Source organism: Monodelphis domestica, chromosome 2, assembly GCF_027887165.1.
Source record: "Monodelphis domestica isolate mMonDom1 chromosome 2, mMonDom1.pri, whole genome shotgun sequence".
Lineage (NCBI taxonomy): Eukaryota > Metazoa > Chordata > Mammalia > Didelphimorphia > Didelphidae > Monodelphis > Monodelphis domestica.
Genome location: NC_077228.1, coordinates 31,349,975 through 31,373,104, shown reverse-complemented (window position 1 = coordinate 31,373,104; position 23,130 = coordinate 31,349,975). Strand labels below are relative to the sequence as shown.

At 49.7% G+C, this 23,130-nt stretch overlaps 1 protein-coding gene across 8 annotated transcripts in view; it reads right to left on the bottom strand.

Annotated features, from left to right (window-relative positions):
* Window positions 1-18,543, bottom strand: part of MKNK1 (MAPK interacting serine/threonine kinase 1) — a 43,542-nt gene extending 24,999 nt beyond the window's left edge. Inside the window, exons 1-3 of one of the 8 annotated variants that reach the window (XM_056815191.1) lie at window positions 18,405-18,543; window positions 9,525-9,717; window positions 383-535 (exon numbers count right to left, since the gene is read on the bottom strand). In XM_056815191.1, the coding sequence (XP_056671169.1) occupies window positions 383-518 (136 nt within the window). In that variant the 5' untranslated portion in view covers window positions 519-535; window positions 9,525-9,717; window positions 18,405-18,543. Of the gene's footprint in view, window positions 1-382; window positions 536-9,524; window positions 9,718-18,056; window positions 18,361-18,404 lie in introns of those variants that run through there. The other 7 variants (XM_007480225.3, XM_007480226.3, XM_007480222.3 and 4 more) reach the window with 7 other exon arrangements.
* Window positions 18,544-23,130: the final 4,587 nt, after the last annotated feature.

Genomic DNA, 23,130 nt, shown 5'->3' with positions numbered 1-23,130 from the left:
TGTCATCCTCACCCCCCCCCCCATACATCTGAAAACTGGCTCATTGCGGGGGGGCAGGGGGGTAAGACATGGTGTCCTGGGAAACCTGACATCAGAAAAAGGATGACGACACAGAAGAGTTGTACAAGTGCCGACATGCTCAGAGGTCACCATAGGTAACCAGTCTTTTGGCCTCAGTTTTCCCTTTTCAGACTGGATGCTCTTCCCACCCTAACATCTCCTGGAGGAGGGCTCAGTCAGACACACGGTGGGGGAAATTCTTATTGGAAGGTTTTGGGGGGGACAGCTTTATGGCCAATGAGTCAGTGCTTCTTGGGTAATTCACTGCTCGGGGTACACGAGTCAACACATCCAGGCTTGAAGAGAAAAGTATCCCACTGACCTTCAAACCTCTCGGGCAAGGAGTCAGTCGTTCGGGCCTTCCGTTTTTTCTTTCTCTTCGTGCCACTTTCGGAGATAGGAAGGGGCTGGCTGCTGCCCATCGCTGAGGAGGGAGGGGGAGTGAACGAAAGCCACATCACTACCCTACCACAAGCTGGAGGAAGGAAGAAGGAAAAGCTGGGGAGGGGGAATAAGAGGGGGGCACAGGGACATTGCCCGTTAAATCTCCACAAGAAGGACTATCGATTTGCTTTGCCCCAGAGGCAAAACGAAGGCAAAGCCATTATAGAAGATCGTTAACTGGGAAAAGAACCTGGGACAGGCAAGCAAACAGGATTAAAAAAAAGCTTGTGTGTACACAGACTGAGTTCCACACCCTGGGCCAGATCATAGCCCTTCCATATGACACATTGGAGTCCTCCTTGCCCAGCATCAGAAGCACCAGAAAGGGAGGCTGCTCAATTTGGGATCTGGAAGGAAGACCCCAGAAGGCACCTCGAACGTTGAGGTGGCAGCATGAGCAGTCTTCTATAAAGAGCCCCAAGTCCCCATCCTGCCTCTGCTACCTGCATTGTTCTGGGCAAGTCTTTACCTCGGTGTCCCTGTTTGAAAGATAATCTTGCCCGCCCTCCCTCTCTCCCAAGGCTGCTGTGGGGACACAGTTTGATCAATCTTAAATAGTGAGAGAAACACAAGGTGTTAGACGGGATTCTTTAGGTTTCTTCCAGTCCCTAAATCCTATGATTTTATAAGAGGAAAATGCCCAAGTAATCTGGCTCCGGGATGGCCAAGGCATGAAGGAATATGGGAATTACTTAGGAATAAATCTTTCCTGTTAAGGAGAGTGGAGGGGAAAACAGGACACCCCCTTTGGGGATGGCCAACTGAGTGCTCAAGCCTCCCTCACTTGAAGAGATGCAGCCCCTTGACCCCAGAGACAAGGTATCGCTGGGTGCCCCAGCTCATTACCGTCCTCTCACAGAAAAGCACCTGTCTGTCATTCTTTATGGAGAGACAGGGACCAGAGACAGAGACACACATAGAGAGTCACACACACAGAGAAGGGAAGAGAAGAGAGGAAAAAAAGAGACAGAGACATAGTAAGAGGGACAGAGAGACATGCACCGAGAGAGACAAAGACCCCCAAATCAGGACAAAATGACTATAAAGACATATGGACGTGGGCACAAAAGTGGGGGCGATCAAGAAAGCAGGTATAAGACCAAGAGGTTGAGAGGGGGAAATAAATAAAGTCATGTACCAGGAACCAATCACAGGGCTGCTTTTAAGACCCTAAAGCGAGGGCCTTGCCTGGTTAAAGATAAATTACTCGTAGAACATACCACACCACTGATCCAGAATGGAGACTTAATACTCTTTGCCTGCAGTTGGAAATAATAAGATTTCTTGAAGCCTCTGTGTCTAAATCCCCACCAGAGCAATTAAATCTTTACATCCTTCTGAAATAACGGCCCTGGTGCACTGATGGGGAAGAGAAAGAGAAGGAGAGTCTTCTGGACCAACCTTCAATAAACACAGGCTCCAGGTTTTTTTTCTCTGGGACTTTAAAATGGAAGCTGGCGAGCTGCCTGCCTGCCTGCCTGTCCCTCCATCCAGAGGAAAAGTCTACCCTCTTCTCTAAGGGCCCCAGCTGAAAACTATCAAAGAAATGGCAAGCCTGCCTGGAAGATTGATGCCCGCTGGCGCAGTTCTCCGTGCACCGTTCCCATCCACAAGCACAGAACAGCTATTAGGAGCAAACACACCGAATGTGGCACTTTGTAAATCCCACAATGTTCCCGTATAGATGGGAGAACAGTCAAGTGTCTGGCAGCTCAATCTGGGTGAGGTTCCAAAGGGTGAAGTCAAAACTAAGTATAGCCGAGTCTCAATTATCCACAGCAACAGACCAGACACACGACCTCAGCAATCAGCTTCATGGAACTCAAACCTCATTTCAGCCAACAGCACTCCAACCACAGGGGCTCCTGGGAGCTTTCCCACCAGGGATGCCCTTCTTCCCGGCCTCCCTTCCTGCCCTCATCCATGCCCCATCCCACAGACATTCCTGAGATGGGCCGATGTGGAGGGGCAGGAGGGAAGTACAGCAGCCAGTCAGTAAGGTGGCCCCTGGGGGGGGGGGCCTAGGACACCCCCAGATGATGTGACTAGATTAAGGGGGCAGAGAGCAGCCCAGGACCCCCAGAAGACTTGCTTTCCTTCTGACCCTGGCCGCCAGTAGTCACTTCCACCTCCCTCTGCACCCAGCACAGCTCTCCGGACTTTGGGCCAAGCCTCATCCCCTTTTCCCTTCCCCAATCTGACAGAGGTGGGGAAGGTCAGGGGACAGTGCAGGAGAGGAGTGGGCAGCTTCCACCCCACCAGTGAGGCCAAGACATTCCTAGGGCCTCTGCAAAGAAATCTGACCAACAGCGACATCCTCTTGGTTTTTATCAGTGATGCTGAGACCTCTCGAGGTTCACAGGAAGCGGGTCTGCCCACAGCCAAGCTGGACAAGCACACAGCACACACTCTGTCCACATACATACCACATCCGCCTGCCCCACACAGCAGCGCCCACAGCATACACGGGGACCCTCCCACCCTACAGCCTCAGGCCTAGATGGCCTGCTCCCCTCCGAGGGACCCCAGGAGGAACAAATGGCTACCACTTTCCTTGGAAGCACAGCACGGTAGGAGAGATGTTTGGGGAATAAGGAGGAGAGAAGCAAACAGAGCCAAGCCTGGCTGCCATGAGGGCTCACCAGCCTGAATCAGAAGGACTCTCTCCTCTCCCACTAACCAGAGCAGGCCTTTTTGTCCCAGGGAGTCACGGCTCTTGATTTTAGAGAATCCTCCAGTCCTGCACAGTTAGGCCTGAAGGGGATCCTCAGACCAACAGGTACCACTCACCACTCCCAATACAAAGATGGGAAGAGTGAGACAAAAAGAGGGAAGCGACTTGCCCGAGGTCGTACGGGACAGAAAGGGGGGCTCGAATGTAGGCCTTCTGACTGGCAGGCTCAAGCTTTCCTTGTTCGTGCCTTCATTCACCGAACGAACAATTAATTGGTGGAGAACTTTCCAGCTGGACGCGAAGTCTGCGGGCGTCTGCTCCGGCCCCTCTATAGCCTCTCCAATGATTCTGTAGCTTCTGTGCCAGGGCATCCCCAGTGACAGGGAACCGGGTCATCCCCTGCTCTGGCAGGGCTCCGATTGTTGAGAGGTTCTACCCAAACTGGCACCTATTTAGTGCATTTAGCCTGCGTCTATCCAGCACAGACTAGGCATGGGCTGGGCCCAACCCTGGACCTGCCATCCCCAAACCCAGGAAACCTAAAAACAGGCTCTCAGGGGAAGCAGTGGAGCCCATCGTCTATATGTTCACGTATCCTCCAACCTATAAAAAACACGCATCAAGTGCCCACCATTGCTAGACACTGGGCCGAGACCAGGAGCAGAGACATAAGCAAAGTGGTGTCTACCCAGAGGAGTGCACATTCTATCGGGGAAATAGAATGCTCCTAGAGAAAATAAATTCAGGACAGAGTCACACCAAACACATTTAGACTGGTGGAGGAAGGTGGGGAATGAAGATCAGGAGGGGCCTCTTGAAAGAAGGGACACTGGGGGCAGCCAGGAAGCTCAGTGGATAGAACACCAGGCCTGGAGTCAGGAGGATCTGGGTTCAAATCTGGTCTCAGACACTTCATAGCTGTATGACCCTATGCAAGTCACTTGACCCCAAGTGCCTAGGCCTTCCTACTCTTCTGCCTTGTATGTGTGGAGAGAGGCAGAGAGAAAAGAAAGGGCACTTGAAGAGAGCTGGGACTTCCAAAGAGGTCTGGAGGCTGGAGAAGGCACAGGGTGTATGGGGAGGAGCAAGTAGGCCTGGCTGACTGGTCACTAGAGACCGATCAGTATTTTGTAAAAAAAAAAAAAAAAGCGATAATCAGCATGACTGATCAATACATGGAACAAAGGAGCAGGATGGGAATATCTTCTCTTAGCTTTTCTTTCTAGCCAGGCTTGTTTTTTTTTAACCCTCACTTTCCATCTTAGAATCAATACTGTGTATTAGTTCCAAAGCCAAAGGGTGGTAAGGGCTAGGCAATAGGGGTCAAGTGACTTGCCCAGGGTCACCTAGCTGGGAAGTATCTGAAGCCAGATTTGAACCCAGGACCTCCATCTCTAGGACTGGTGCTCTATCCACTGAGCCACCCAGCTGCCCCTCAGACTTGTTCTTTATAATTGTGGCAAAAGGCAGTCAGTAAACATTGAGGAAGCACCTACTATATATCAGGTTCAAAGAAAGGTAGAAGTGGTCTGCCCTTAAGGGGGCTCCCATAGCCACTGTACAACCAAGCTGGAGACGGAAGAAGTGGGAGATGATCAAAAGAGGGAAGGCACAGAATCAAGAGGGATAAGAAAGGCTTCCTGGAGAAAGCAGGACTTTAGCCGGAAAGCAAAGACGAGGCAGGGAGCACAGCTAGTTAAATGCCCGGAGTCAGAAGACGAGTCGGAATGCCAGAGGCTTTGGGGGTGGCAGGGAGCCAGTGGAGGTTCCTGGCAGGCAACGATAGGGTCAGATCTGCCCTTCGAGAAGATCACCTTGGAAGGTCAGGGGAGGATAGACCAGAAAGGGGAAGGGGAGATCAGTGAAGAGTTTATGAGGACTGGGGAGGCATGGTAGGGAGGCAGAGCAGGCATGGAAAGACTGAAGATAAGCTAGAGGAGACACTACTGGAGAAGATGGGCCCTGCTAGGGCCACCTCTTCACAAGAGGCAGGAGTGAAAAGGAGGAGATTGTGGCAGGACACAGATGGGTGACAGATGACGAGGAAGGGAGAAGGGGGAGCTCAGGGCAACTGGCCTCCATGATTTCAGTAAAGCACAAAGTTGGAGAGGGTGGAGGAAGGGGAATTGTTGGGAGGTCTGGAAGAGCCACTGTGTAAAAGGATTGACTCAGCAGTAAAGGACCAGTTGAGGTCAGAAGATATAAACTTACAGTAAGACTCCTCCAGCTTTATTCAGCAGTGAAGGCAGCAAAGAAGGACGGTGGGAGCAAAACAATGAATGTTGATTCCTTTGTGATTGTTGTAGACACTGTGAATGTTTTCTTGCTGGTCTTATTTCTTGATGCCCTGTAATTCCAGCCAGCCCTTTCCCAAACACAATATGGCGTGGGGGCCAGGTGGAACAATGCTTTCCCTCTTCATTCTTGTGTCTCAGCATTTTCCCTTTCTCCGATTCAGGTGCCACCTCTTGAGTGCATGAAGCCTTCCTCAATAGTCTCTCTCTCCAAATTATCTCACACTTCCTTATTTATAATCCCATATTGATTTTTCTTTGGATCTACCATCTTAAGAAGGAAAACCAATTCAGAGCTGGAAGATCCTTTCCAAACCATCTAATTTCAGCCCTCATTTTATTTATTTATTTTTAAACCCTGACCTTCTGCCTTAGAATCAATACTATGTATTGGTTCCTAGGCAGAAAGAGTGGTAAGGGCTACGCAATGGGGAAGTTAAGCGACTTGCCCAGGGTCACACAGCTAGGAAGTGTCTGAGGCCAGTTTTGAACCTAGGTCTGGTTCTCAGGACACTGAGCTACCCAGCTGCCTCTACAGCCCTCATTTTAGAGATGAGGAAGTTGAAGACTAGAATGATGCAATGACTTGCCCATGTCACATTCCAGAACTCCAGGCCAGGCCCTGCCTCTCTGGGTTGTTTGTGGAACTGTAATAAGCATAAAGAAACAGGAGAGAGAAAAATACTCCGTTTTCAAAGAGCCCAGCAAAATTGATTTGGTTTCCTGGTCCGAGGATACAGTTCTCTACGGGACCACTCTGAGACTGCCAGATAGCTGGATTTCCTCGACCCCCTCTCCCTCTCGGAGGGCCTGGTTCATGCCCTGCTTCTTCAAAAGCAGGTGAGTCATCTTGACCTCTTGTGCTGGCAAAGGCTCTCTAGGACGAGACTCAGGCTTCCTGGATTCAGTTTTAGATAATAAGCTGGAGTATGTATCCAAAAGAGGGAGACCCCAATAATGAGGAGCTCCAAAAAATGGAAAACAAGGCCTAGACAAGCAGGAGCGTTCCCCTAGAATAGATGATGGAGCATCTTCCCTCTCAGCGGGGAGGTGGGTGTAGCTGCCAGCAGCCACAAATTAATATATTCACGGCAGACACTCAGAAGGGAGGCTGAAGACTACGGGAGAATGGGCGCTGGTGGAAGAAAGACTCAGAGACGAGAGAATTGTAGCAAAGCTTTTGGTGGAATTGAGCTCCGGCGGTGAAGAGCTTCCTCATGTTTGGACATGCTGGTTTTATTGGGGTTACAAAAAGGAAGGGGGGAAGGGACAAAAGTGCTCTGACAAGCTGGGCAATCATCACAAGACGCACACTGCCAGACCCTAAAACAAGACGCAGCGAATGCCCCAAATCCGGAGTACACATGGCCTAAGGCATACGAGTCTGTCTGCTAGCTGCCTTAATCAATTGTTGTTGGGAAAACAAAGGCACTGAGGTATCTGGTCAGTCTTCCAGAGTGTAGACAAGGTTAAGGACTTAAGTGAACCAAGGGCACAAATGAGCACGTAGCTCATAAAAATGATTTTTGAGTACTGCTAAAATATAATCAAGGGTTCTACGTGCCTAGTGGGGGGCCACAGGCATGGAATGCTGCATATGCTATCAGAATCTGTAGCTCTGTCTCATGGGTTTGCTTACTTACAAGGTGGTGTGCAGTGTGGAATGGGAGGAGAGGAGGCAGAAAAGCTGGAAAAGAGGAGGCAGATGGATGTGTGGGATCCCTGGGAGCTCAGGGAGGGGCTGGATGAAAGCCCCTGAGGATCACTTGGAGATTCAGGTCTGGCATGGATGCCAACAAGAGCTGCCCCTGTCTCTTAGAGGGGGGCTTCCACAGCCAGCATTTATGTGGCAGTTTAAGGTTCGCAAGCCCTTCACAATTATTATCTCATTTGATGCTCACAATCATTCTCATTTTACAACTCAGGAAACTGAGGCAGACAAAAGGGAAGTGACTTTGCCAGACTCTCAGGGACCAACCCAATGAGTGTCTGAGGCCAGATCTGCACTCAGGTCTCTGTGGAGCTCTCAGCTTCCTCTAATCATGAAGGCTCCCAGTAGAGGATAGGTGACCACACGGGGGAATGATGCTGAGGCTCAGGTTGAACCAAGTGCCTCCAGGCACTAGCAGAGGGAGGGCCCTGCTCCTCCTGCCACATTCCAGCTGCTTCAGGGTAACCTGCTTGGTCTTTGCCTAGATTCTGCTTGATGCCCAGGGAGCAGGCCACAGCAGGGACCTCAGTTTTGTGTGGAATGGAATCATCTCGTTATTCTTTGAAAGAGGAACATCATTCAGATGTCTGACTGTTAGTTATATGGGCGTGGAAACAACCTCAATTTCAAGAAGCCGGGCTCAGTCCTAACTAATCTGACTCCATTTCCCCTAAACCTCAGGCTCCACTTTGTACCAGGAAGCAGCAGTGGAGCCAGGAGTTGAAAGCTTTTCTGAGGCAGGGAGACTGTGGCAGTGACCCTCCGGCCCTTTGGGACAGACCCGTGGACTCTGTTGTGGGCATCCTCTGGGTCCTGTGAGGAGGGAGCAGGGATGCCACTCTCAGAGCTCCCTATCATTGAACATTCACCTGGAAGCATGTGCAGGGAGACTGCCGACTAGCTTAGGCACCAGGGGCCAAGGGAACAGGAACATTAACTCCCATTTCATTATCAGCTCTGAGGCAGACAGAGCACCAAACACCTTACGCAGAGAGACGGATGATAGCGAAGGGCCCAGAGCTTCTAGGGAGGCAGAGCCTTGGTGTAGGCAGACCTGAGCGCACCCGGCAATGGATGAAGGACCATTCACACCAACAGAGTCCTGTCTACAGAAGAGGCTTCCAGAGAGGCAGGGAGCACAAGCAGGCTTACTCCCCTTGTAGAGAAGAGAGAAAGAGCTGAGCCTCAGAGTCAGTGCCAGGGCAGGACCAGAGCCCCCTCCCCCCCAACCCCTGTAAAAATTACATTTGTCTCTAATAATAAAAGTATTATATTTTATGAGGTTTATTAAAGATGATTAGAAATCAAGGAATAAAGAAATACAAAATAAGAAAACCACGTGCCTAGGGCTGATTAGCCCATTCAAAGCTTACTACATCTTGCAATGGCTGAGTAGAGAGCAAGTGGGAGGAGGCAGAGAGCCAGTTAAATACTAATTGTGATCTCACCCAGGTGGAGACTCAGGTGAGATTATAGGGAATTCTGGGAAATACCAAGGACTTCTGGGGATTGAAGTCTAGGGTTCAAATCTCCATTTTACACCCCCCCCCCCAAGCTAGTGATGGGGATGGGGCTTGGAGACTCTAAGAGGACTCAGATGTTTCTCGTCCAAGGATGATGCCAATAACCAGAATGAATAAGGAAGTCAAAGGGCTGGTCAGCCGGGTCAACAATAGCATCATCAGAGAGGACTCAACAGCAGCAATTAACACAAGCAAAAAAGTCTGCAACTTGGAGGCTCTGGACTTAACAAGGGCCCAAAGCCTGTGTGAGGCTTGTCTGGGAAACCCACAGAATGACTGGATGGGAAATATGAAGAGGAGGCACTTCCTAAGTAAATACTGAGGAACAGTTCGTCTTTTTTAAAAAACAAACCCTCACCTTCCAACCTAGCATCAGGTTCCAAGGCAGAAGACTGGTAAAGGCTAATAGTTGGGGGTCAAGTGACTTGCCCAGGGTCACACAGCTAGGAAGTGTCTGAGGTCACATTTGAACCCAGGACCTTCCATGTCCAGGCCTGGTTCTCAATCCAGTGAGCCACCCAGCTACCCTTCTGTGAAGCATTTCTGGAAGCCTTCTTTGTAGTATCACCGTAAGGTGACAAAATTCAGAGAACAAACCACTGTGGGTAACTGAGGGATTGTCTCTCTGCTAAACCTTTCAGGTAAACCAAGTCTTCCTAGCTAGTACTGGCAACCTAAATTATCATTAATCTGGGCACTTCTAGCCTCTTGCCCCTCCTTTCCCTTCCCCCTAAAGAGACGCAACAGAATTGTTATGGCCAAGTCTAATTTTCTTTAAACAACTACCTGGAGTCCTTCAAATGCCAAGTCATTCTTACCTAGAGTTTCTTTCTGCTCGGTGAAGATGGAGACCAAGTGAAATTGTTTCTAAACCGAATGTGAAATTGGCAGGACGGTGCTTTTCTTCGGCAGCTTTGGGGTGCTCTCCTCTCATCGGTCTTTGTAATTCACCTGAAAAGTGCAGTGAGCGTTCAGTTCCCCAATCTGGTGGCACCTCACCACCTCTGGCATCTAAAAGAGACCAAGAGAAAGCATGTGCTGAAAGCCTGAGCCCCTGGCAGGAAGGTCCACGTGCCCACTTCTGGGGAAGGGTGAACGGCGAGAGGACCCCGACTGGCCTAAACACGCGTTCAGAACTTCTCTGAGGTGGCTTTGGGTAACCAGACAGGGAAGCACAGAAGAAAGCTAAACCCACCAGCCACAGCACTGAGGACACACATCTGAGACACCGCTGGGCCACAGGAGCAGCAAGGCAAGGCCCAGAGAGGAGAGACAATCAGCTCTGCGTGTGGAGGTTCCCATGGACAAAGCTCTGGAGAGAGAAGCCCTGGGCACTTTCCAGGAAGGTCTGGGGCCAGATCAGTCAGTGGCAGGAGAGCTTCTGAACCAAAGGCCCCCAGACATCCTCCAAGATGGTTTCTAATCTCGAGGCGCCAGCCCAGGTCCCCAAAATGCTCTGACTGCCTCCTTGCCCTAAAGCTTAAACTTCATTCCTCCACCTAAAACGAAAGGTGCTGGCTCGATACCCCAAGCATTCATTTCTGGGCTCCTGACTTTCCCACCACCTGACGGACACTTCTACTTGGCTGCCAGGCCCTCTGTACCTTCCTCTTCGTCAACAGCAACTCTGAACCAACAAAACCCCTAGGCATGTCTAATCCCACCTTCTCATTGAAACAGAAAATCCCTTTTAACTCTCTATCGGGGTCCAGCTAGTGACTGTCCACAAGGCCAGTGATGGAGCTGCTGTGCAGCCTTACATAGGCCTCCTGTCCCCCTGCCCCGCCTCACCCCACTGCTCTTAGGTTCCCTCCTGTTGTCCAGTTTTAACATCTGTAGGGGAACAGACTTGGAGAATAACAGCTCACGAAGTACATTTTGTACTAGGATTTTCTGGCTAAATCCGTGATTCCAGGGGGCAGAGATCTTCCAGCTAAAACTCCTATCAGTGCAGCACTGCACCTGCCTTACAACTTGGGGTCAGAGAGGTTCAGTGACTTGTCCAAGTCCCACATAGCTAGTGAGGATTTGAACTCGGGTTTTCCTGACTCCAGGCTCAGTGCTCTAACTCTTGTACTTACTATGTGCTCCCAAGGGGGCAGAACGTCTTATCTGCCTAAGATCCAAAGAGTGAGGCTGCCACTGAGTGCCAAGCATTGAGTGTAGAGGGTGACACATGTGCCTTTCAAAGGGAAAAGAGAGGCCAGTCCCTTGGCTTGTGGGCCTAAAGGCTAGTGAACAAATTATTGACAGAGGGCCTGGCACAGGGAGATGGAATTCAAATATCAGCCCCTACTGGGTGCAAGGCTGTCTCTTCTGCTGGATCCTCCCCCAGGTCACCCCCTCTACCCACAGGTGTCTTCTAGGGCTTTGGGTGGGGCCCCTTCTCTTCTCCCTCTGTACAACATTGCCTTGGCTCCCAAGGATTTAACTATTATCTCTGTGTAGAATGTTGACTGTCAGAACCTGAAGGATCCTTAGGGAACATCTAGTATAATTCCCACTCTCTACAGGTAGGAAAACTGAGGCTCAGGGTAGGGGAATAAATGGCCCCAGGTCTCCTCACGCCCTCCATCCCCAGGGTCTTTTCTAAGCCAAGTCCAGTGATGATGCCCGTTACAAAATCATTTAGGGTCTTGACAAAGACCGTCAACAGAGCTCCCTGAAAAAACTCAAATACAACCTGATGCTCAACTTTTTACAGAGTGGGGCTGCCCTGCTTCATTCCCTTCCCTTGGAGTCTGACCTTCCTTGCAGCTATGGCCTCCCATGATGCCCAAGGACAAGAGACTACGCCACCCCCAGGGCTCATTGAATTGCGGTGAATTTAGACTTGGTGTATGGCAGAGGGGGTAGAGGGTAGCCCTCCCCCACTCCCTAGGGGTCTTGTGGATGCTGCACGATCACCTGGGAAGGCATGGCAAGGTTGGGGAATTCTTGGTCAGGTCTGACATTCTGTGGTTGTGGCCAAGTGAAAGAGAATGGGTCATGTAAAACCAAAACCATTTTCCTCACCTGAGAATCTCACCTCCCAAATCCAGGTCTCTGAGGCTCAACCAGTCCCCCAGGAAATCCTGGCAAGTGATGCTGAGAAGAAGAAAGGAGGACGAGTCCCCAGAGGATCTCAGGGGCAGCAGAGAGGAAGCCCTCCTGACACAGCGATGCCATCATTAACACCGTCCCTCCATTAGTCACATCCTCAGAGCAGCCAGACCAGAAGCCATGAGGCAAGCCAGAGGCCAATGAGGCTGACTTAACTCACTAATAAAAGGCAGTCAACAGCTCAAGAGATCAAAGAGTCTGATGAGGGGACTCAACCCAACTCTCATTTCTAGAGGACCTTAAGAGTGCCTGAGAGCTTAGCACAGTGCCTGCCACACCGAGGGAGCTTAATAAATGCTTCTTGGATGACCTAACAGCCTGGTGAGGAAGCTGTGCAAGTACTATTATCACTCCCATTTTACAGGTGACAAAAGTAAGTCTGGGAGGTGAAGTGATTTTTTTCAGGGAACAACTAAGTCCACCTGGCACAAACCCTTAGGCTCATGCTTAGACCCAAGGATGGAAGGTCCTTCCTAGCTCCAGTGGGTCCAACCCCCTGATTCTGCAGTCTAGAACAAGAATAGCAAGTCTAGAATGAGAGTCCAGCACCAACACCTGGCACCTCTGCAGACATCTGCTCCTTTCCTCCCCTAAATCCTCTATCCTCAACGAACCAGAACTCAGTGCCCAAACAAGCTCCAGACCCTCCGCCTGGAATGTCCTCTTCGCTTAGCAAATGCCACCACCCCCCAGCCTGTGAAATCCAAGTCAAAGGTCACCTCTTCCAGGAAGCCTGCCCAGATACCTTCAGTTGACAACTTCATCCTCCTTGGGCTTCACAAAGCATCTCTCTGATGTATGCCTCATGCATTACTAGTTATTTCTGCTTCAGTCCAGTCAGCCTCAGAGACCTGCTGTGTCTGCGAGGGCAGGGACTGGACCACACTAAGCTCTGTCCCTCTCTCACGGCCAGCACAATGCTCTTCCCTCATCCTCAGGAGATGCTTTTAAAACGTCTGAGGGACTGAATGCCTACCAGGGAGTAAGCAAACCAATGAGGCTCAGGAAAGCTTTGGTGGAAGAAGAAATAATCCCAGGCTGCTGAGTCATCCTCAAAATGAAAGAGAGGATGTCAAGAGACAGAGACAAACTCTGCTTATGCACCTACTAGCACGGGACCTGGGCTACCCTGACTGAAGTGAGACAGGCCCAGCTCTCAGGGAGCCAACATCCTGCTGGAAGAAGCAACAGGTCTGCCACAGGCGAGTTCTACAAAACTCTGGAAGTAAATCCAAGGTAACTGGGGAGGGGGAGGTGGTGGGGCCCCAAAGAGGAGCTGGCGCTTCAGCTGAGCTTTGAGGAAAGGCAGGTGGGAGGAGGGCAGATGTTCCAGGAGAGGGAGAGAGTGTAGGGAAGGAGGCCAGATGAAGCAGGGCTGGACCAGAGAGCTGCTGAAGGGAACAAGTCACACTGTGCCCAGGGAGCAGGGCTAGAGGGCTGGAGAAGCCAAACAGAGGCATTAACAGGGATGCTCCAGAGGATGGCCTCGGGGAAGGACGATGAGGGGTTTGGGCCAGGCTGAGCTCGAGATGCCTACAAAGCATTTGATCATAAAGTCCTAAAAGCAGCTGCTATGTGGAACTATCTATAGAGCACCTGCCATGTGCCAGACTCTGTGCTAAGGGCTGGGCCTACAAAGAAAGGCCAAAACACAGACCCTGTCTTTGAAGGGCTCATGTATGAAAGAGGGCAACATGCAATGATGGTATGTATAGAAGTGTGTGCATATACATATATAAAATGTGTGTGCATGTGTATATGTATGTATACACACACATCCTCATATAGGTCATTTCAGAAGGAAGATGGCAGGGGGGAAGTGGGAGGGAAAGAAAAGTTTAGGAAAAGGCTCCCATGGATTTGAGCCATTTCTGGAAGGAATGCACACAGAATGAAGGGCAGAACCAGGCCCAGCTGGGTCACAGAAGACATGGGGGGGGGGGGGCGATAAGGTGCAGGAAGGGGCCGGGTGACATAACAGAGGATTTCTATTTGATCTGGGAGCCATCTGCATAAAGGAGGAAATTAAACCTACGGGAGCTGATGAAGTCACAAAGAGGCAGAAAAGAGAGACAAGGGTTTACTGAGGACGGGGCCTTAGCAAACTATATCTAGAGGGCAAAGAGGAAGAGCCAGCTTTCAGGAGACCAGCGAGATCAGCCAAGCACACAGAAGAGCCAGGAGGGAGCAGTGTCACAGAAACATGAGGGCCAGGCCAGTCTGCAGTGTCACTGCCAAAGAGTGGTCAAGAAAGATGAAGAAGCAAAAAAGCTGTGAGATTTGGCAATTGAGAGATTTCTGTAACTTTGGTTAGCTGTCTCAGTTAAGTGATGAGATCGGAAGCCAGACTGAGAGGTTCAGGAGACAGTGAGTGGAGGAGGGGAAGCCCCAAACTTTTTGGAGGAATTTGCCTGAGAAATGGGGGGAGGTCACAGGGTGGTGACTTAAGCAGATGCTAGAGTATAGTGAGGATTATCTTTTTAAAGGACAGGGCATCAGGGAACCAAGAAGATAGGGAGAAACTGAAGATCAGAGAGAAAGGATAATATGAGGCAATCAGCTTGAGAAAAGAGGGGTGGAACTGAGGGTAAAATCGTTGGTGTCTCCATATGTTGAAGAGAAGGGCCAACCTTTTCATCAGAAACAGAAGTAAAAGAGGAAATAGTTGGAGGATGTCAATGGATTATCAAATGAAGAGAAGGGCAGAAGATGAAGTTTCAATTTGTTTACTAGAAACTCATCTGAGGGTGATGGACGTCCTTAGGAGGGATAAAAGGCTTGGAATAGCTATTGTGGAAAGTGGGAGAGATAATCAATTGAGGAAGAATAAAAAGGATTGCCTTGCTGCAGTGAGAGCCCAAATGAGATTTTTTAAAAAATGGATCTAGGCAGCATTAAAAAATGCTTTCTTCCAACTCTGTTCAACAGCATAAGAGTAGGATGGGAGATGCTGAGGCCTGGCCTGGCAAGGCATTGGAGGTAGGAGGAGGTGGGATAGACTTGTACTGGTTCACTAAAGATTCAAGATAATGAAGACAGAAGAGTGTAACCAGAACAGGGGTGCAAAGTACAGAGGAGTGAAAAACAAAAGCAGAGAACCAAAGAAAGAAAGCAGCAGTAGGTGCGGGGCAGGGAGAGACAGAGAATAAGACTGACAGAACAAGAGATATCTATAGCCATATAGATATATATAGAGACAGAAAAGAAGGGAGGAATGGAGGAAGGGAGTAGAGAAAAAAGTGAGAGCAGAGAAACAGAAGTACCAACTTTCTATGGAAATTCAACTGATATAAAGCGGCTGTCACAACAAGGTGTCACAACAGAGCCTTAAAAATCATCTCAGATCTCTTTACGAGACAGGGAAATGTGGCAACCAGGGGCAATATCAGAACATAACAAATTAATCAGCAATACCTGGAAGACAGAAAAAAAAACACCCAACAATGAACAAAACTGCCTCTTAGTCTAAGGGAAAGATGTAGAGGGGGTGATGATTTTGCAAAAAACATTTGATCAGGTGAAGAATAGCTCCTTAAAGTCTCCTTAGATAAAAGAAAGGCGGTGTGGCTGGTACATGGGTGAAAATTAGAAATTCCTGGACAGGGAGACAAGAGATAAAAGTCTGCCAGGCTCTGATGAGTCTTACTAGCAAACCAAACATAGAACTGAGAGATGTTTACTTTCCTCCACTCATGAAGGACATTTGGCAAGCCCACAATCTGAAATAAAGATGGTGAAGTCTTCCAGAAACTCCAGATAGCACATAGCACTAGATTGACATGACAAGATGACAAGACATGATGATATCTTGATTCAAAAATCTGAAGGACAGGGGAAAGCTTTGGATAGAACAGAGCCTAGTCAGGAAGATGTGAATTCAAATTTGGCCTGAGACACTTACTTCCTGGGCAAATCATTAAACCCTGTCTGCCTTAGTTTCCTCATCTGTAAAATGAGCTGGAGAAGGAAATGGCAAACCAGTCTAGTATCTTTGCCAAGAAAATCTCAAAATGGGCCTCAAAGAGTATTGAACAGTACATAACATGAGAATCAACAGTAGACCTGGAAGTTTCTTTAGCCTAAAGAAGGGGGGTGAGTATTGGTCATATGTCAGAAGGAACCGTCTGGATATTTTTAGGTAGGTGAATTCACAGTCTTGGCACTGGGCTGGAGTTGCAAACATGCCCTGGGGAAAGATGAGAGTGGGCTTCAAATATCTGAGGGGCTGTCCTGTCAAAGAGACCAATTAGACTTGTTCTACTTGGTCCAAGAGGCCAGAACTAAAAAGAAGAAGTTGCAAGAATAAATTTAGGTTTGATATAAGGAAAAACTTCACATTATAAAGTAATAGCTGGTATCTATATATCTATATCTTTAGATGATGGCTACACCTACAAGTATGACATTCTATCAAACTTTACCAACACATGCTGAGCACAATATTTCTACCCTCTAAAATTCTATGCCCCCATCCTGAGCCTGAAGAGAAAGAAGCCTTTTCCCCCCCCCATCAGAAGGGTGAATGACCCAGTGCTAGGTGATCATTGCTAAATTGGGTGCAAAGGAGGCAATTGAGGTCACACAGAGAGAACCTGCTGTGCCCAGGAGCAGCTGATAAAACGCCCAGGGGAGTGCAAAATTTCTCACTATCAGCTGGCCTGTTGGATGATGTGGCCTGTTCTAGGGAGTCAAGGAACGTGCCTGTCACACTAGGCTGGGAAATGCCACCTTACCTTCTTTTCACCAAATTCCCCGTGACATATATATAATATGGTAACTCCAGGCAAAAGAGGAAGAAAAAAGGGGCAGCTGGGTGGCTCAGGGGATAGAGAGCCAGGCCCATATATGGGAGGTCCTGGGTTCAAATTTGGCCTCAGGCACTTCCTAGCTGGGTGACCCTGGGCAAGTCACAACCTCAACTGCCTAGCCCTTGAAAGGGTTTCTTTAAACAGAAAAAAGAAAAAGAAAAAGAGGAAGAAAAATAAGGGCTCGAAAAGGGACTTCAATGAAAGCAGGTGGCTAACCAGAAAATAGAGAAGAGTGGAAAGGGAATCATGAATTGACTACAGAGAAAGATGCTGATGGCCACAAATGATTGAGACATCACACACGACTTCCCTCTTCTCTGTTCTGTATCTAGGCCAGGATGATTTATTCAAAGAAAAGCCTGCTTCTAGCCCCAGACTGTGCCCCAAGGGCACTCACAAACTTATCAAGTGTGTTGTGAGTTCAAGCATCTACCAACTGAAGCCAATATAGCTGAAAGGCCAAGATGGTTCAGGTGTTATATCAGCCTGGGAGGAAATTAATTCAGGGGTTCATAAAGCTACCCTGTGCCTCCTCTGACAAAGATCCTCATACATACTCACTAGCATCACAGAAGGGACCTCAAGAGTCTTGAAAGACCAGAAACAAAAATTGACCTCTGTAACCTCCCTAAGGAGGGGTTGTGCAGCCATAAATGAAAACCTTCAAAAGGGAGGAGCCTACCACCATACCAGGTAGCCCCATTTCACCAAGGACAGCCCCCATCTTGGGATGTTTCTAGCATCAGCCCTAAAGCTGCTTCCTCAACCCAACCCACCCCCTGCAACCCACCTGATCCCCCCACCCCCACCCCCCTCCTGGATGTGTCCTCTGGGGCCAGAAAACAATCAGAACTCGTCCACAGTGGAATGGATTCCCCTGACAAGGGCAGTATTTTCCCTTTGGAGGTCTCCAGGCTGAGGCTGCAGGAGCACTCATCAGGGGTGGCCTATGGGGATCCCTTATGGGCATGGGCTGGACTGAGAGCCACCCAGGTCCTTGCCAATGATCATATGCTGTGATCCCTTCAGCCACTTAAAAGACAGCTGCTCTAACGCCTCCAAAGTCTCTTCTCCAGGGTAAAGGGCTCCAAGTTCCTTCTACAGCAGGAGTTTCCTATCCAGGTCACCCTCCTCCTGACTGGTTGATTTCATCCTTCCTAAGACTTCCCTCTCCGAACCGAAGGCGGGGGTCCAGATGGGTTCTCTGGAGTACCTCCCTCCACACTCTCCTCTAGGGCTGCCATATTACACCTGAGCAAGAGTGGGGCAACTTCGGAGGCCATGCCGGAGCCCCAACCCTACCTGGGAAAGTGGGTCTATTTGTAGTCTCCCCTCCTGTTCTGTCTGGCCTGGGGCAATCTTCCTTCATTGAAGCAACCCTTCCACTGCTTAAACCCGGCTGGCATGCTCCCCTGAACCCCTCTTTTCTCCAGCACTTACAGGACACGGACCTCTGCTCATCCCGTCTGCCCACAACTGGCCACAACACTCCCGAGGGGGCTTAAGGCGGCCAAACGGTAGGTAGCGGGGCTAGCTCTACTTCCAGACTGTCTTAATGCAGCCCAATATCCCGTGAGCTTGGTCCAGGCTGCTCCATTCCATGGCTGACATCCATGTAGCTTGTGATCCGCTAACACTCCCGAATCGTTTTCAGACCACTTGCTGTCTGACCACGACCATCCTTCCCCCTCGCCCCCTCCTCTTTTCCAGGCTCGTCTCTATGGCCCCCTTCCCTTTCCAAAGTCTAGACCCTCTTCTTAGATTTCCCGCCTCTGCCTGGTGCCTTACCTCCGCCTTCCTTCCGGTCTCCTGCTTGGTTCTGTCTAGGTCTCTCTCCGCTGGGTCACCGATCAGCTGGGAACCCGGAAGCATAGGGCGGAGCGAGGGCGGAGTTACGCCTGCGCCTTGGACCCTCTTGTAGCCGGAGAGATGACCTCCAGTCACCGCCCCCATCCCTCCGAGGAACCTCCTCTCCCCGAGAATAGGTAGATTGGAGCTGGGACGTGGGTACGCCTGCGCCTTGACTCTCCCCACCGTAAGATCTTCCCTATCACCCCTCCTCTAGCCTAGTATGAGGGCGTGGCGAAGGAATGGGGCAGCCCACTTAGAGGAACGTATGCACCCCGAGAACCCTCAAGTAAGGGGCAGAGGAAGGAGCTTTTGCGCAGGCGCATTGGTGGCAGGGGTCTGAGTTAGTCTTACTGGTCTCGGTGGCTGGAGTTTGGTTAATCAATCAGAAAACACTTATTAAGCGCCTACTATGAAGCAGACACTGTGCTAATCCCGGCTGGAAGAATTCCCAACTCCAGGAATCTAGAGGCTTAGGTGGAGGAAGCAGCTGCCTGATTGGAGTGATTCCAGAGCCTTCATGAATAAGTGAGCAAGCACTGATTAAACACCTACTGTATACCAGGTTAGGGGATACAAAGGGCAAGACAGTAGCTGCCCTCAAGGAGCTCAGTCTGATAGCAGTAGTTGACCTTCCTAGAGCGACTTTAAGATCACGAAAATGCCTCAGATTATCCAACCATCTGCCTGTTCATAGCCTTGTTAATGAAATCCCTAAAGAAACTCCCAGACTGACCAATGGGCCATCAGGCACCCTTTGGGTCCCCTGGACTGAGATGAGGGAGGGAGTCAAATCTTTTTAGTTTCTCAAAGTATTTAGGCTTCGCCCAGGTACCCTAATGGGCTACAAGCTCTTTCCCCAGCCTCTCAGTAACTGAGTAGTGGTTTCTCTTTGGTTATACCCCTAAAGTACAAATAGGACCCCAATTCCCAACCTCTGCCTCAGTTTCTTCTTCTGTAAATTGGGGGTAATAGCAGCATCTACCTCTCAGGCTTGTTACAAGGATCAGATGAGATAATATTTGCAAAGTGCTTTACAAAGCTTAAAGCACTTATATTCTAGCTATTAGCTACTGTAGGGAAAAGTAAACCACATGTCCATAACTGAACACAGAAAATGAACTATCTATACCCATATAAAGCCATTTGGGACAGCAAGGTGGTGCAATGGATAGAGTGTGGGGCCTGGATCATGGTCAAATCTGACCTCACATACTGCCTAGCTGGGTGATCCTGGGCAAGTCACTTAACCCTGTTGGCCTCAGTTTCTTCATTGGTCCAATGTGCTGGAGAAGGAAATGGCAAACCATGCCAGTGTCTCTGCCAAGAAAAGTCCAAATGGGGACATGAAAAGTCAGAGAAGACTGAAAAAAATGACCAAATAAAGTAATTTTTCATGAGGAAGACACTGGCTCTTGGGGTAGGGGGAGCAGGAGGGGTTTCTGATGGGAAATGGCCCTGGAGCTGAACTCAAAACCAGGAATCTGGCCCTTAGTAAATGAAAACAGCATTAGAAAAGACCTAAAAATAAAGCCTGGAATGACCAGGACAGGAAAGAGGGTGACAAGAGGATATCGGAGCAGAACTCTGGCTCAGAAACAAGCCAGAAGGAGGGAAGGAATGAACCCTTCTGTAGCACTTCTTATGCACCAAGCACTTCACAATTATTGTTTCATTTGATCTTCACAACAACACTGGGAGGGAAGTGCTGTTGTTATCTCTATTTTATAAATGTGGAAACTGAGGCAGACAGCGTTTTGAGTTGGGTACTTGCATTGAATTTGAACTCAAGCCTACTCTAACTTTAAGGTTCTGGGTCACCTAGGGGCCTCTAATGCACTCTAAGGGTATTCCATCCCTGCCCTTAACCCTGGGGGGCCACAGACTCTAGGCAAGCTCCTCCCCCTCTGGGTCTCAGTTTCCATATCTGTAAAAGGACTGCACTGAATCATCCTTTTGAATTTTCTAGATTAGAGAATATTTCATCAGTTTGATGGGATGGAGGGGGTGTCAATTGGGTGGGAAAAGTCACTAGATGCCTTAGCTTTAATACTTTTTGTGGCAATCTCAGCCAGTGTCATGAAGGTCCTCCCTTGGGCATTTGGGGATGCCCCTTTGGAAGGGTTGGCACTTCCCATATTTATTGCCTAGTACCTTCCCTGGTGCTTCTGTTAGGACTGTGAAGTCACAGGCTGCTTCTCCCTAGAATAATACCCTTCTGGGTTCTCCCTCCCAATTCCCATGACCCAGGCAGAACCTTAGCCTTCTGTGGATGCATGGAGGCATCTCTAATATTGTTCACAAGCCCCCATCCATGGGCTTCCAAATAGCCTTTAACCAGCTAAGAGTTCATCACTTTTTTTTTTTAACCCTTCCCTTCTGTCTTGGACTCAATGCTCTGTATTGGTTCCAAGGCAGAAGAGCAGTAAGAGTTGGGCAATGGGGGTTAAGTGACTTGCCCAGGGTCACCTAGCTAGAGTGTCAGAGGTCAGATTTGAACTCAAGTCTGTGCCCTGCAGCATTACAAGCTGAACGTGATTCATCCATCACTAACCACCCAAAGCAAAGACGGTGAGGACTCCTCTAAGAGAGAAAAGAACTGTCCTGGACAGGAATCATCACAAACCCTCCCTGTTCCTTCCCTGCTGACCTCAGTCCCTTTGTACTAACTTTCCCCAGGACTCTGGGTGTCAGGAAGAATGTATCTCCAGGTGGGGGGGGGGGGCTTTTTTTTTATAACTTCTGTCCTTGCTATCCCTTCTCATTAATCCTTTGTTAAGAGCTCATGGGTGCCACCTGGTTGATTGATGCTGGGGAAGCACACTCGATGGGGGCTCTGGAGTAGTAATTTTAGAAGCCATACTTTGGTGGCAGTTCAGTGGATTTAGAGCTAGGCTTAGAGATAGGAGGTCTTGTGTTCAAATTTGGCCTCAGGTGTGTTCTAACTGTGTGATCCTGGGCAAGTCACTTAACCCCCTTGAACCACTATTGATTCTAAGATGGAAGATAAAGATTGAAGGGGAAAAAAAGAGACCACACTTCAAGTTATCCCTGGAACCCTGAATGGAGCTGAGCCAGCTGTTCTCTGGGGCCTCAACCTTTTACGTATGAGAGGGGCTTGGAAGAGTGACCCTGAAGGTAGTTTCATTTGATCCTCACAACACTCCCAGAAGAGAATGGGTTATTACCCCCATTTTACAGATGAGGAAATCAGGAAGGAAGGTAAGTGGCTGGCCTGGCCTCATGCAGCAAAGTTGGATCCCAGGATTTCTTGGCTCCCTGGAAGGGTCTCCATCTGGGGTACCTCATGACCTCCTACAAGATAATTTCATCTGTGTCTCATTTTGCTTCTCTGTTAAAGTTTCTGTTTCCCAGGAACTCCTACATTTCCCAGCCCTCCGCCCTGCAACATCCTTCCAGAGATAACTTGTGACAGCACAAAGTCCCCTCCCGCCCCCCTTTCGACCTCCTCCTCTTGCACAAGACAAACCAAGTCATGAGGTTGGCCAGTAGTTTTCCATCCGGCCCTCCTTTGAGCCTTAAAACCCCTTGGCCAGCCTGTCCTCAGGCTCCCCAGCTGTTTGTGGGACCCCAGCAGGCCTCCTGGGGCAGGAAGAGCCTCAGAGGTGGCCAGTGAGAATGGACTGCTGACTCCCCCAGCCCCCTTGGGGGCTTCCATCAGCAGAGTGATTATAATGAAGAGAGAGACTGTTAGGGAGCCAGGAAGACTTGGCCAAGTTCAGCTTTTACCCCTGACAGAGACTGGCTGGGGGATCCTGGACAAATTAGTATTTTCAGAGCCCCCCCTTCTCTGTATGGGTAGCATCCCCCACTGATGGAATCCCAGAACTCCTCTGTTTCTCTCTCTCCCCTCTCCTCCTCCTTCCCCCCAGGTGTACCCCCTCTGACATGTGGCCTTTCCTGGTTCCCTCAGTTGTCAGGGGTCCCTCACTCTCTGAATCACTGACTTTATTCACATCCTGGATGGATTGATCCCTGTTGGTATGGTATGTCTCCCTCCTTCCCTCCGAGGAGGGACAGGAGAGCTTCCTTCTGGTATTTGGGGCCTCCTGGGTGTTCTGCTCAGCTCAGGGAGGCAGACCCGGCAGAGGGGGAGAGGAGCCCGAGGCTGAGTGGAGATAGATTTACCCCAGATGAAGGCTTGGTAGAACTTGCCAAGAGGATGGATTACACAGCTCGGTGGAGAAGCCAGCCCTAGTCAGGGATGATAAGTAAACTTGTTGTCAAAGGGATCTTTGGATGAGGTTCCCTCCAGCCCAGAGATTCTAGGGCTCGGGGTTCACTGCACCTCCTGGAAGTGATTTGAGGCCCCTCAGCCCAGGGAATGGGAGCCTGGCCTTGGCCCAGAAAAAAACAGGAGCAAATCATACCTGAGCCTGTAAGGTTTGCTTGCTGTGTCAGCAGGCCTAGAGCAAGGCCCTGAAAAAGGGAGAAGGGATCAGTGATGACTTGGAGAGGAATAGAAAGGCCTGGAGCCTGGGTTTGGCCAGTCTTAGGAGGCAAGACCAGGGCTCCCTTCTAAATTCCTCCCATGCAGAGTTCTCCCGGGGGCTAGCCCCTATATTTATTCTCCTCAGTCCCTGTGGAAGGAAACCCCAGCAGGTCAGAACTCCAGGACCTTCCTAGGATCAGGCTGAGCCCTCCC